The sequence below is a fragment of the Mus musculus genome, chromosome 1 (genome assembly GCF_000001635.26).
Source record: "Mus musculus strain C57BL/6J chromosome 1, GRCm38.p6 C57BL/6J".
NCBI lineage: Eukaryota > Metazoa > Chordata > Mammalia > Rodentia > Muridae > Mus > Mus musculus.
In genome coordinates, this window is record NC_000067.6 from 160,143,744 (window position 1) to 160,156,358 (window position 12,615).

General features: G+C 47.5%; 1 protein-coding gene across 4 annotated transcripts in view; it reads right to left on the reverse strand.

Moving 5' to 3' along the window:
• Tnn (tenascin N) overlaps positions 1–9,949 on the reverse strand; it is a 68,664-nt gene extending 58,715 nt beyond the window's left edge. For 3 of the 4 annotated variants that reach the window (XM_006496905.1, XM_006496904.1, XM_006496906.1), the window contains exons 1-4: positions 9,739–9,949; positions 3,704–4,145; positions 2,269–2,643; positions 1,240–1,503 (exon numbers count right to left, since the gene is read on the reverse strand). In XM_006496905.1, coding sequence (XP_006496968.1) covers positions 1,240–1,503; positions 2,269–2,643; positions 3,704–4,112 — 1,048 coding nt within the window. In that variant the 5' untranslated portion in view covers positions 4,113–4,145; positions 9,739–9,949. The remainder of the gene's footprint in view (positions 1–1,239; positions 1,504–2,268; positions 2,644–3,703; positions 4,146–9,738) is intronic. The other variant, NM_177839.3, reaches the window with a different exon arrangement.
• Between the last annotated feature and the right edge of the window lie 2,666 nt (positions 9,950–12,615).

Genomic DNA, 12,615 nt, shown 5'->3' on the forward strand with positions numbered 1-12,615 from the left:
CATCCTCTTGAAGATGCGGGGAGTGGGGGGAATGGGATGAGGAACAGTCTGAGGGCAATAATGACTAGACTGTAAAAAAGAATAATAATAATAATAGCAATCGTAATAGTAATAATAGAAACTTAAAAAAGAATATTCATGAAAAACTGGATTTCTAAAGTGTTAGCTGCTAGACTGCTACATAGTGTAGCCTCCCCACAGCTAGAGGAAGAAAGCCGTCTTTTAAAATGACTTACTATACTGACAGGGTCTCTCAGAATCTCAAGCTGCTGTGTCTTTCTCCTAAGGGCTAGGATTACAGACGTGTGCCAGTACAGCTGATGGTGGTGGCTGTGATGGTGGTGGTGTCAGTGTGGTGGATTTGCAGCTAAAGGCCTTTAAAGCAACTAACAAGGAGCCAGTCAGAACGGTCCAGTCACTGTGAATCATCATTTGCATTATAAGTCCAGGTTCTTTACACATTAATGTTAGCCGCTGTGCGTGTCCATGGTGTGTGTGTGTGTGTGTGTGTGTGTGTGTGTGTGTGTGTGTGTGTGTGTGTGTGTGGTGTACTTACACAGGTGCACAGAGGATTCTTTCTCAAGATCTGTCTACCTTGGTCTTTGAGACAGGACATCACATCGGCCTGGAGCGCACTGAGTAGGCTAGACTGGCTCCTCCTTCCCAGTATTCGGATTATAAGTGCTTAGTGTTTACGTGGAAAACCATTTTTAACCTGGTTTCTAAGGACTCCCAAGACCCTAGCCTTTTTTTTTTTTTCAATGCTCAGGAATGTACTTGTCATTACATGTGTGTGACAGGGCAATCTGCTGTATGCGTTTCTGAATAGAAGTTCCCACCCCTCCCCTGCTTTCTTTGTTTGGAGAAGAACACTGCTTCGAGAGTTGTTCCCAGAGCTTTCCTTATTTGATGCAAGTCATAAACCCCTCCCTATTCTTTTAATTCCCTGGATGTTCACTGAGACATGAACCTGAAGCATTAGTGACATACGTGTGATGTTGATTCTTTTTATCAGTCTGGTGTTGTCTGCTGATGCAGTGGTGACCATGCCCTGCAAGCCAATCTAGCCAGTCTCCTGCATCCTCCATCCCATTCTGTATCCAAGGTTTGGGGACTCTGTGACTTAAGTCTTCCAGACCCTTCACCTTGGGTCCAGCCAGAAGGAACCAGCAATAGATCAGAACTAGAACAGGAGAGAGTTACTGTCCCTGCAGACAGCCTGTATCTGATGTTCCTCACCTGTGGTGGCAAGTAGATGCTGAGGGCTGCTGGAAATGTCTTTCTTCACGTTGCGCAGGGTGACTATGTACTTGGTTCCAGGCAGCAAGCCGGTGATGTCATAGGTGTGCTGCTCCTTGGGTACCCGGACCTGTTTTGTAGCTTGCTCCTTCCCCAGGGGGTAGTAGCTGAGCAGGTAGTAGTCTACCTCACTGGAGGGCTCCCAACTCACCAGCAGAGAGTTCTCCGTGCTCTTGAGCAACTGCAGGCCCTGAGGAGCCACCACTGTGGGCAGAAGAGGAGCAGGAGGTGAGGGTGGAGAGGGTAAGACTGGGTGGCCAAATGAATATTCTCCAGCACCTACTATTCACTTAAGGCTGTGTTGGTAGACCTGCAGGGTGCAGATTACGTATCACACCATTCTTGACACCGTTCCCCTGGATGTTACTGTTTGGTTGCCCTAACATGGAACATGTGCATTCTATCAGAATCAGGACCACCACCGACACCACCAGAACCACCCTGAGGAATCTGTACAAATGCATATTTTCAGAATCCTCCCAGGGACCTCTATGTGGCAAGCTCTGGCAGGAGACCCAGGACTTTATTCTTTTATTTTTTTTTTAATTCATTGGAAATTTCATACAGGGATACAATGTATCTCAACCATATCTACCCCTCACTTCCTCCCCTGGACACATTCCTTCTCAGCTCTTGTACTTCCTCCCTCTACCCTTTCCCCTTCCCACCCTCCCTGCCTCCCTTTCTTTCCTTTTGCATATTCCTGGTTAATCCAGTTAGTGCTTCCTGTTTGCCCTTGGGTATGCAGCCTGCCCACTGAACTGTGGGTAACCCTACTAGAAGCCACACCCAGCAGCCATCAATTGTATAGTTCCTCCAGTAGGGCTTGGTGAAACTTGGGGGCCCCCTCCCCACCAGCCAGCTCTATTGTTTGGCTCTCCAAGTAAGGCAACCTGTAATAGAGTTAATGCAACTGAGACCGCGGATTAGGAAGGAAGGGTGGCCCTCAACGTGCATTTTGACTCTCACCCTGGGAACAGTCGGGGCCAGTAAAGCCCATCTCACAGTAACACTCGCCAGTGTCACAGAAACCATTGCCACTACAGTCGCCAGGACAGCGCTGCTCGCTGCAGTCCTCTGCTGTGAAGTCCTCGTGGCACTGGCAGACACCCTGCACGCACACGCCATGCCCACTGCAGTCCTGGGGACAGGCGGCGTAGGCGCAGTCGACCCCCACATAGGGCGCGTCACACACGCACTGCCCATCCACACAGCGCCCGTGGCCGTTGCAAGCCCCAGGACAGGTGGGCTGATCACAGTCTGCGCCCTCCCAGCCCTGGTCACAGTGGCAGCTGCAGGTCTCAGGGAGGAAGGTCCCGTGGCCACTGCAGTGACGGCTCAGATCTGCCAGGAAAAGAAGACATGGGTGAGGCCTGGAGGTCTCCTTCCTTGGAGACTAGTCAGAGATGGCTGACATTTTCTGGATCTTATGGGGTCTTTGTGAGGAAAATGTTTTCTACTTGAGCCAAATCTCAGCTTCTCTTTTGTTTGCCTAAAAAAGGGTTCCTTCCTTGTGAATAGTGATGACTAGCGTTTGCTGTTGTTGTTTTGATTTGTTTTGTTTTGTTTTTCTATAAAGGGACTTTAAATGGTCCTCATTGTTGTTGGGTTCCAGTGCTCCAGGGAGAGAGGCAGGTGGGACTTGATCTTATCCTGGAGAATGGAGCTGGACCCAGCACTGCTGGTTGTGAACTGCGTGTACAGAAATGGCAGGGTAGCCTAGGCTCAGTGATGAGTGAGCCAGGGCATTTGGCCAGGGCTCTCCTACACAGCTCGGGGAAGCTGGAGGTCAGGTCAGCCGATGCAGTGCCTTCTGCCTCTTGGAATGTCGTCTTCCCTTCCTAGGGAAACTTCCAAAGTGGGGCTGCTGGCTGGGGTTTGGGTGGGGGGTGGGAGGGAGGGGTTCGCGCTGCTTTCTTCACAGTGGTGTGTTGTCCCTGGTTCCTAGGTTTATATCTGGCGTTTAGGGGTACTCTTTTTTTTTTAAGATTTATTTATTATATGTAAGTACACTGTAGCTGTCTTCAGACACTCTAGAAGAGGGAGTCAGATCTCGTTACAGATGGTTGTGAGCCACCATGTGGTTGCTGGGATTTGAACTCTGGACCTTTGGAAGAGCAGTCAGGTGCTCTTATCCACTGAGCCATCTCACCAGCCCCTTAGGGTACTCTTAACCAAAACAACAAAAAAGCACCACTCATTGTCACCTGGTCATCCATGTTCTTAAACTGTAGAGCTGTATCAGAGAATAAAGAGGAGGGGTATGGCTTGTACCTTGAAAAAAAGGCCAAGTGCAAAAAGGGACATGCACCAAGATCTCACAGCACCCATGAGGCTAGTGGAGGACCCAGCACATAAGCACACACTAAGTGTTTGTAGACTGAATACCAGATGGTAGCCTCACCAGCAGCCCCCTGGCAGCAGCGGTTGGTATTGCACTGCTCCTTCAGCTCTGCCATCTCTTCCTCCAGCTTTTTCATCCGGGCTAGCAGGTCCTGGACACTGTCTGCCAGGTCGCAATTCTTCTGCGGTGTCTGAAGACGGATGTTGTGCCTGAAGATAATGTTCTGCTCCTCCCCATCCTCCCCGGGAGCCAAGAGTGATGTCCCATCATCGCTGAGTGACTGTGGGTCGGTCTCTACTTGAACCAGAGCAGACTTGGGCACGTCAATCTTGTAGGTGTGGCTAACAGTGACCTGTTGCTCTTTGTTGCTGCAGCCGGGAGACTCTGGAGTGGCTGGGGCCGAAGCCACCAGGAGCACAGAAGCAAGCAGAAATCCCAGGGGGAAGGCGAGCATCCCCCAGAGACCCATTCTTGGAGAAAGGGATCAGACACTCCAGGAGGCCTAGATCCAGAAGGGGAAAACAACCAAGAATGCCATGAGGGCTGGCTGAATGGAACTTACCCTCTCTTAACAGATCCTAAGCATCCACACACTGTTCACAGTATCAAAAAGGGCTCCTATTCTCTTGCCTAAGCCAGCCTTTCATCTCCCTAGTCCCTAGTGTTTATAGGAGCCTGAATATCAACCATGTCTTTGATCAACAGTAACAGTTGCACAGTGTAGTAAGTAGTTCAACACGTGTGTGCAGTGTGTATTGATCCAATGGGGGCAAGAAGCACTTCCATATCATTACACCTTAGCTATTTTGTGTGATGGGGATTTCATATCCATTTAGTTATGTTGCAGAAGAGGGGTCTTCATATGACCCATGTGTGCTACTCAGTCCTTACTCTGCTGTCCTTTAAGGCATGTGCTATTAATAGCAGTGAAACTAGTTCTCTTCCAAACTCTTTCTATGTTTTAGGCACCGGGACCCTCTCCAGATGAAATAGGACAGTCAGGAGGCCTCTCTCACTGCCAGGATTCCATTAATGAGTGGGTAGCAAGCATCCATTCATCTCCTCAAAGTTTGGAAGGTCGGTGAGGCCAGAATGAATGGAATTGAGTGGCAGGCAAAGAGATGGGTACCTGACTAGCCAGAGGCAATTTAATGATAGGGCCTTGGTAGAGGGGTATCCTTTTCCCTGTATAATACTGTACCTCAGAAAGCAACCTGGAAACGCCAAAACAGTGATAGAAGTTGAGAGAAGAGAAAGGACTACATCCAAGCACACACAAACCCATCACAGACATTCATATTATGCAGCTCCTAGCAACCTGATCCAGGGAATAAGAAAGGCTGTCCACCGGAGTAGATGGGAGTTCTGTCAAGAAAAAGGATTTGAGTTCAGGAAAGTGATTAAATAGGAAAGCCAGGGATGTGAGTGAGAAGGTGGAATGGGGGAGCCAGTAAAAGGAGTTGGAAGGTGGGTGTGGAATAGAAATACGGAATAGAGATTCATTCAAAAGTTTATCTTAGTGATAAAACAAAACAAATTGTCCGCTTGACTCTGAAGTTGGGAGCTAAGGAGTGGCGACCATAACAACTTGCTGCTGGTTATGTGACTACCAAGTGCAAGGCCACAGATTTTAACTCAGTGAGCAATAGTGCCTTCGCTTCTGAGATCTGCTGCACCCACTCAAGCACCTACTGTGGGTATTGCAAGGCATGGTCTGTACTACCGCAAATCCCCTCTGGGCAACAATAGAGCCAACCAAGTCAACTTCTTTGCTCACTCCTACCACCCAGTGCCACGGTCCGCATGCTCACTGCTCCTGAGCCCTAAATGGGATGCAGATTTTCCCCCCAAAGGAGTTTCCTAACAAATGAAAAAAAATGGGGAACTCCTGCCATAAACCACAGAAGCGCTGTCCAAAACCCTGTCTTACATTGTTTGCTTTTGAAGCCTGGAATATGAGAAGGCCCAGAAGCTCTTGAAGGAACCCTCTGTGTCGCCCGTCCCGAATTGTAACAAGATGTCCTTGCTAATCGCAGCCTCTCAGATTGCACACGCTGAGCTCAGATTTTCCTGGGCAGAGTGATTGCTAGAAAGAAGACGAGCAGGGGAAATCCTCAATCTATCTAGCACTGTGAAGTGTGAGTAAGAAGGGAAGCTGCTGGCTCTGGCTCCAGTGTGTGGCAGGAGACAGCCTCTCCTTGCTGAGCAGCATGAGGAAGGCATGACTTCATCCTCTGTATTAATATGCATGGCACACCACAGACGGTTCCCCAAGACAAACAACAGTTGAGACATTTCTGAATAAAGATGATTCTTTGTGACGAAGCTCCTGATGGAAAGTGGGAGAGATACTGGGGGAATTCGTGAGGCAAAGGGCATTTATACACGGGAAACCATGGAAACCAGGGGTCCTCCAGGAACTACTGTCTCACTAAAGCTGTGCCTCATTGCAGGAGGAGGAGCACTGAGTGGTGAGGAGGACTGAGACAGTATCTGTAATAACTGTTGCCACTGTGGCCACCATGAGAAAGGCTTTGCTCTGGATTGACTGCTCAGTGCAACCTAGATGGATGGTCCTGTGGATCTGCCTGAGATGCACTAGCATCACAGGGTTCTATGCTCTTTCTTATTCATAGCTGCAGCCACTCCTGTGGTGTTAATTTCTAGCCAAAATCGACCATGTAAAAATCCAAGTCTGTTCCCTGCCCAGAATGCTGTCAGCTCATGGATGGTAGAGGCTAGGATGACACAGGTCCCTCCTGTTTTCTAGCTACACATCATAGCTTTGGCCAAATAGTGTGTGAGTTACATAATAAGGGACAATAGATTTGTGTGTGATTATTAGATTGTGGGTACTGGGCCAAACAAGTAAAAAAATTAGCTTCAATTAATCCTCAAAATGATGACAGTCAATCAACAATATTATTTGTCATAAGTACTCAAAATGTTAGGTAATTTGGTCAGGGCATTCAACTAGTTAAACAGCAAAACTAGGATCACACACCAGGCTTATCCACTCCTTGTGTCTGGATTCTTCATCTTTCTGCAATATAAACTGTAGATGTGGAAAGAAAAACATCAAATATCCTCTTTCCTGCTATATTTCCTTCAAGAGAGAGGCTCTGAAAGGAAAGGAAAGCCAAGGTATACCAGGTATTCAACAAAACCTTAATAAATCAGGAATGGAAGCCTGGACTTGCCTGGCCTTCAGCCAGAGCAAGCTGATGCCTGGGAAGATGAATTGTGTTTTCCTCACAGAAAGCTAAGGTCCCACCACTTCCCAGCACAAGGCAGGAAACAGCAGAGACTACCAAGACCTCTATCCATGAGGGCATATGTCAACCAAGCCTTAGGAGGAGAGAATGTTTCTCAGTTCACAAGGACTTCTCATTAGAGCTGTATGGCCTTTGTGTCACCTCATTTTCTCTAAAGAAAGACACACACTGAGTCAGGAAAAAATGCTACTTACTTCAAATAGAGCAGTTGCCAGCTTCTAGCCACTGGCAACGAGCTTTGTACTTAAATTCAGGCCTTTCTCTGTTCCTTCATGACCTCATCCTGCCTAATGGTTAACCACAAGCAAATGAGTGTACTGCTTTGGGTCTTAGAAAAGCTGTATTACGGTGGGTTTCCAGTAGAGTCACTAAGAAGATATTCTCTCCCCAAATAATAGGGTAGACCTCGGTAAACAATGAAGAAAAAAGAAAGAGTAGGTGGCTAAGGATGCCCTGATGTCACAAATATCACTGGCCACCTTCACTCCTTCCTTTATTCTTCTTGAACATAGTTTGCCAGTGTGCTACAGCCTGGCCCCTGAGTGGTTCTGAGTCTTGTGACTAGAATACTTGGTCTAGAAAATCAAGTTCTCAAGGAGCTAAACAACCTACTGAGGCATGACCCATCCTGGATGTGAGATCTCAGACAACCAATGTCCCCATTTCCCATTCTTCAGCTTGCAAGAGAATCTAGGATATGAGACAGCACTGTTTCCTCTAGGTCACCCTCCAGTTGAGCCAAATGCATACAAACATTCTTAGTTGTGGCTCTGTACAGGATGTGAGACAGGTCGAGGATGAAGAAGATGTGGCTCTATAAAACAGCACATGACAGCACATTCCAGGCTGTGTGCTCCTGTGCTCCAAGTCCACTGGGTCTATTGAATGAGTTCCTAGGGAGTGTTTGTAAGACTTCTTACACCTTGTGCAACAACCCCTCTGACTATATAAGTAGCCTACCCACTAGAAAGGACAATGAATGAGGCTCAGCCCTGGGGCCCAACTACTTTCTCAGCAGTTTCGACAGGCTCATTTCCTTTTATCAACTAAATCTTAATCTGCCTTTTGCAAAGGGCCCAGTGAATGATGATAATAGTAGCTACCATTTTCTAAACACTCCTTATATACCAGTTTCTATGTCAAGAGCCTTAAAAGCTGTCTGTGAACAATAGGCAAAGATGATCATTTATCCCTGTGGGAATGAACTAATTTCTCACAGAAAGGTTTTCCGTTAGCCTCCATAGTCCAGGCTCACCCACAATGGGGAGATAAAATAGACACGAGATCTAAATTTGAGAACCTTCTTTTACCAACCGAGTCCCCCAAAATGATAAAGTGTTTGCTGACCTACAATTATTTCTATTCTCCACAGCCACGATGGGGACTTGCTTCAGGTGAGTGCTAATGAGGAGAGATGCATAATGAGAAGTTACAATTTCTCCCTTCAGTTTAATGTGGTTTTCCACACACTGAAACAACTTTAGAGTTCCAGCCTTCTATCAAGCTGAAGAGCCAATGCTAATTTCCAGGAATTTGCGCCGTTCTGCCTACATGGGCTATGCACATATTTAGATGGCAGCTGGCTGGCATCTGCCTGAGTCGTCTGGGGTGGAACCAGGCCGAGCTGCTGACCATCAGGAGCCAGGCCTGATACCACAACACCATCAGCTTGCAGACTGGTGGTTCCAAATGCTCCAACAGAACCTAAACTATGACCTCATGTCTGCAGCCAGAGCCTATGGGAGCCAGGGCTCTGGAAGGGGCAGAGTTTCCATGGGCCTGGGTATAATTTCCTCAGAAGGAGCTGGTCTACCCTACAGCACGGCACCAGAGTGAAAGCCAGAAGCCACAAGATGGGATGGAAATCATCTGCCCAGTTTCTTTGCTTTGAAGACATTAAAAGAATTCAGAGTAGCATGAGAGAGAGTCAGGCCCTGTTTCTCCTTTGTTTCTGAGGGAAAGGACCCTGGTATTGATACTCGCTCCCTCCTCTTGAGTCTTCTCTTGACACTGTCACCATCACCCTGAGTCTGCAACTGGGCAGAGCCATGGCTTACCTGCACAGATGTGGATAATCTGATATTTCTATGTTGAAGTTATGATTCTGTCAATGCTTATATAAGCTAATCTGGTCCTTAGAGGGTGAAGACTCTCCCTCTACCCTCTTCACCCAGCCCTCTCCCACCCTACAAAAATTAAAATAAAAACTCAGATCTTCAAAAACCAGTGTCCCACATCACTCTTGAAGTGATTGAAAATGCCCGCTTTGAGGCACTGTGAGGGTAACCATAGTGCAGTAGGGGAAGAGAAAGTCTCCTCTGTCATGTAATGATTAAAACACAGACAACTCAATGAGCCCCTTCGAGGGAGTCGGCAAGCATCATCTTCATCGGTTCACACAAAAATCTCAAAGAGGGGAAAGTTAGGCATAGCTTCCTAAACACAGCCAGATTGAAAGCTCTGTTTTAAGAGAACAACGAGCTATAGCACATAAGAGATTACACGGAGAGAAGAGGTCTGTGTAAGAAGAAACACAAATAGACTTAAAGAAAACACATCATCTAAAATGCACTGCTCCGCGTAGAATCTGGTGCCCCACGCACTGAGCTTGGCAGGTAAGGGGATGGTGTCTCCTGGCTTGGGGAGGGCAGAGTCTGATACCAGCTATGGACATGATTCACAGGCCCTGGGAGATAGTTTGAACTTAATCTATATTGCCTTGCCTAGATTTGCAACAATGCACGTCAGTCTACAATCTTCCCCACACTGACTGTCCCCCTCCCAATCGATGATAAAGCCTCAAGGAGCTGGCACTCTTACCTGGGAGGCTGCTGGGCACCACTTCCAATCCCCCTGCCTCCTGTGAGCTGGTCCTGGTACTGGAGACTTCGTTGCCGATCCGTCCCTCAATATCTTCTCCCTCTGCTTCCCTCCCTGGGTTTAAATCAAGGCTATGACAGAGGAGGAGCCAATCAATGGGACTCCGGGATTTTCCTCCCTTCCTGGACTCTGTTGAGAATTGAGCAATTCATTCTCTTACTCTAACTAGGAGAAGGAAAAAAAGTATACATTCCCCTTTCCTTCTTACGTTGATTACACAGCAGCTAAAAATACCACGGGCTGTTTCCATTTAAGTAAATGCAGAACAAGGATATTAAAACGTTTGCATGTCTCCTGGCCAGGAGCTGAGTCTCGGGTTTGAAAGTGTATTTATTAAGTCTCTTTTTCATGTTCCAGACATTCTGGAACTTGCTGCTTACTCCTCCTAAAATAAGAAAGAAGTCAGAGAGGCCCCCAAGGGAATCCCTGCTTTGACCCATCTCCCATCTCCTTCTCCATCACCTGACAGGTGAGAGGCAAGGCTCTGAATAGGGCTGAGGACAGGGGCTATGGGACCCACTGTACCCTACACCTCGCCAGGTGCCTCCCCCACACTGGCTACAGGGGAACTCTAACCAGGGGAGGTGAGCAGTGCCCTTCTGAGCCACAGTTTTCTCTTGCCATCAGACACTGACAATTTCATCCTTCCCATGAAGCTCCAGTGGGTCACGGGCCAACCTGCTTCATCCTCTCTGCCAGGCCTCTCCTGCCCTGCCCTACCCAAAGTACGTTCCGGAGAGCAGATCCACAACCCAACGGAGAAGGTCCATGCTTTCTGGGACTCTGATTTTGCCATCATAGATTGCTGGAGAGGGAAGAGAAGGATGAGAACAAAAGAAGGATCAAAGAGTTATCTTCAGTTATTGGATCAGGCCTGTTCTGCTCATCCCTCAGGGCTCTATACTGAAGCAAGGAGTGTTTCAAAAGAGAAAGGGCTGATGTAGAAGTCCGTCGTGACTCTTAACCTTGACGGGGGTTTAGAAGCACCCTGGAGATGAACTGCTGTGTTTATCTGTGAGGATGTTTCCGGGAAAGGCTTAACGGAGGAGGGAAGACCCATCCTGCATGTGAGCGGCTCTGTCCCATGACCTCGGGTCCCAGATTGAATGAGCAACAGGAGCATCTGTCTTTCTGATTCCTGATCACAGATCCCACGTGACCAGGCTCCATACACTCCCGCCGCCATGCCTCCCTTGCCGTGCTGGGCTTTAAGGACTGTGAGCCGAAAGAAACTACGTTCCACTTCTCAGGCACTTTGTCCTAGCAATGAGAAAATAAATGATACAACAGTTATGGATGGAGATGAGAAAGGAAGCCTCAATCATACTGAATCCCTCAAGTGGGACTCAGCACTATTCAGGGGAAAAAGAAGCAGGACGGGCAGGAAGCACGGGGGAAGGTGGTTTGTTAGAGGTCAGGGAAAGTAAGGAAGTCAGGGGTCAACGCGTGCATAATCAAACATCCTTGCTCTTCATGAGACACATGTCCAGAAAATGATGGCATAAGCAAGATCAAAAAGCAGGTATCAAGGGGTCTTCCACTTTGCACAGGCCCAGAGAAGGGACCACTAGTTTCTACTGATTTGAGAAATGACCTCCAAATTCTAAAATAAAAAACTGAAGCCAAGTTTTCCCTTTTGACTCTCACACAGCACAGGTCATGTGCAGCAAAGCTGCTGGATATTAATAACATAGCCCTTAGTTACATGATCTCTAAGATTGGTCATAAAAGTGAGTAGCTAAACGTGAGTGGAGTGTGCTAGGTCTAAAGGGGTTCCTTGGGATTCCCTTGGGCTTCAGTTTAGAGTCTGAAGCTTGTTTCTGTAGCGGGCAGATGGCCGTTGCCTTAACCTCGTTGTGTCTCAGTCTACTCTGAAATAGGAACACTGATCACATTGTGTAGATTGAACAAAATGAAAGCCACTAAGGTTGTGGACTAGTCCGAAGGACAAGATGGGAATCCTGTATCAGCTGCTGCTGTTACTGTGATTGTTACCCATTTTGATTCTCATATACCCCACTAAATACCCTTTGAGTGTCTCTATATCAGCCCAGATGTTCTCTACTCTTCTGTACTGACAACCACACTAGTTCTGCTATCTGGCCAAGGAATTAGGACCAGACATTCACAAAAGTGACCAGTGTGGTGAAAGGGAAAATGGCCAGGAAGAGTCCCATTCCCAAACATCTTTCTTCCCCCTTGGATCTTCTTTTCTGCTTCTTAACTTTGCATGCCACGCTCGGGAGGTTCTCCTCTTGCCAGATGCCCCGTATGGTCCATCCTTAATTTCCCTGCTAGTTCTTCCCCCCCCCACACACACACACCCTATGAGCAGTCTCTTTCTTCTCTCTGCACTATTCTACTTTCTACACCTTCGGTAGATGTGAGTGAATCAGTGAAGGAAGCTCCTGGGTGCCCTCATTGCAGCAGCCTAACAAGAGAGAGGGCTCATCTCAAACAACAGCACAAGGTCATTTAGACAGGGAGAGCAGTATGACAATCTCTAGGGCCATCGCTCGGCCACGGTGACAGGGGCAAGCAGAGGAGCAGAGAAGTGCACAGTCACCGCATGCACAGGTGGAACTACTTTATCTCATAGTCGTTTCAGACTCAAAGGAAAATGGCAAAATATTATAAAGAATTCCCATCTACCCATGTTCTTCTAAAGCTTTTGAGACTAAGTTAAGGGTGCGGTTTGTTTGCCCTTTTACCTTCTCCACTGTAAATGACTTCAGTACACAGTAGTTTCTCTGAGCTGAGACATACTCTTCCATCATTTCCTCGTGATGACAGAAATCAGGAATTGATGCTGACACA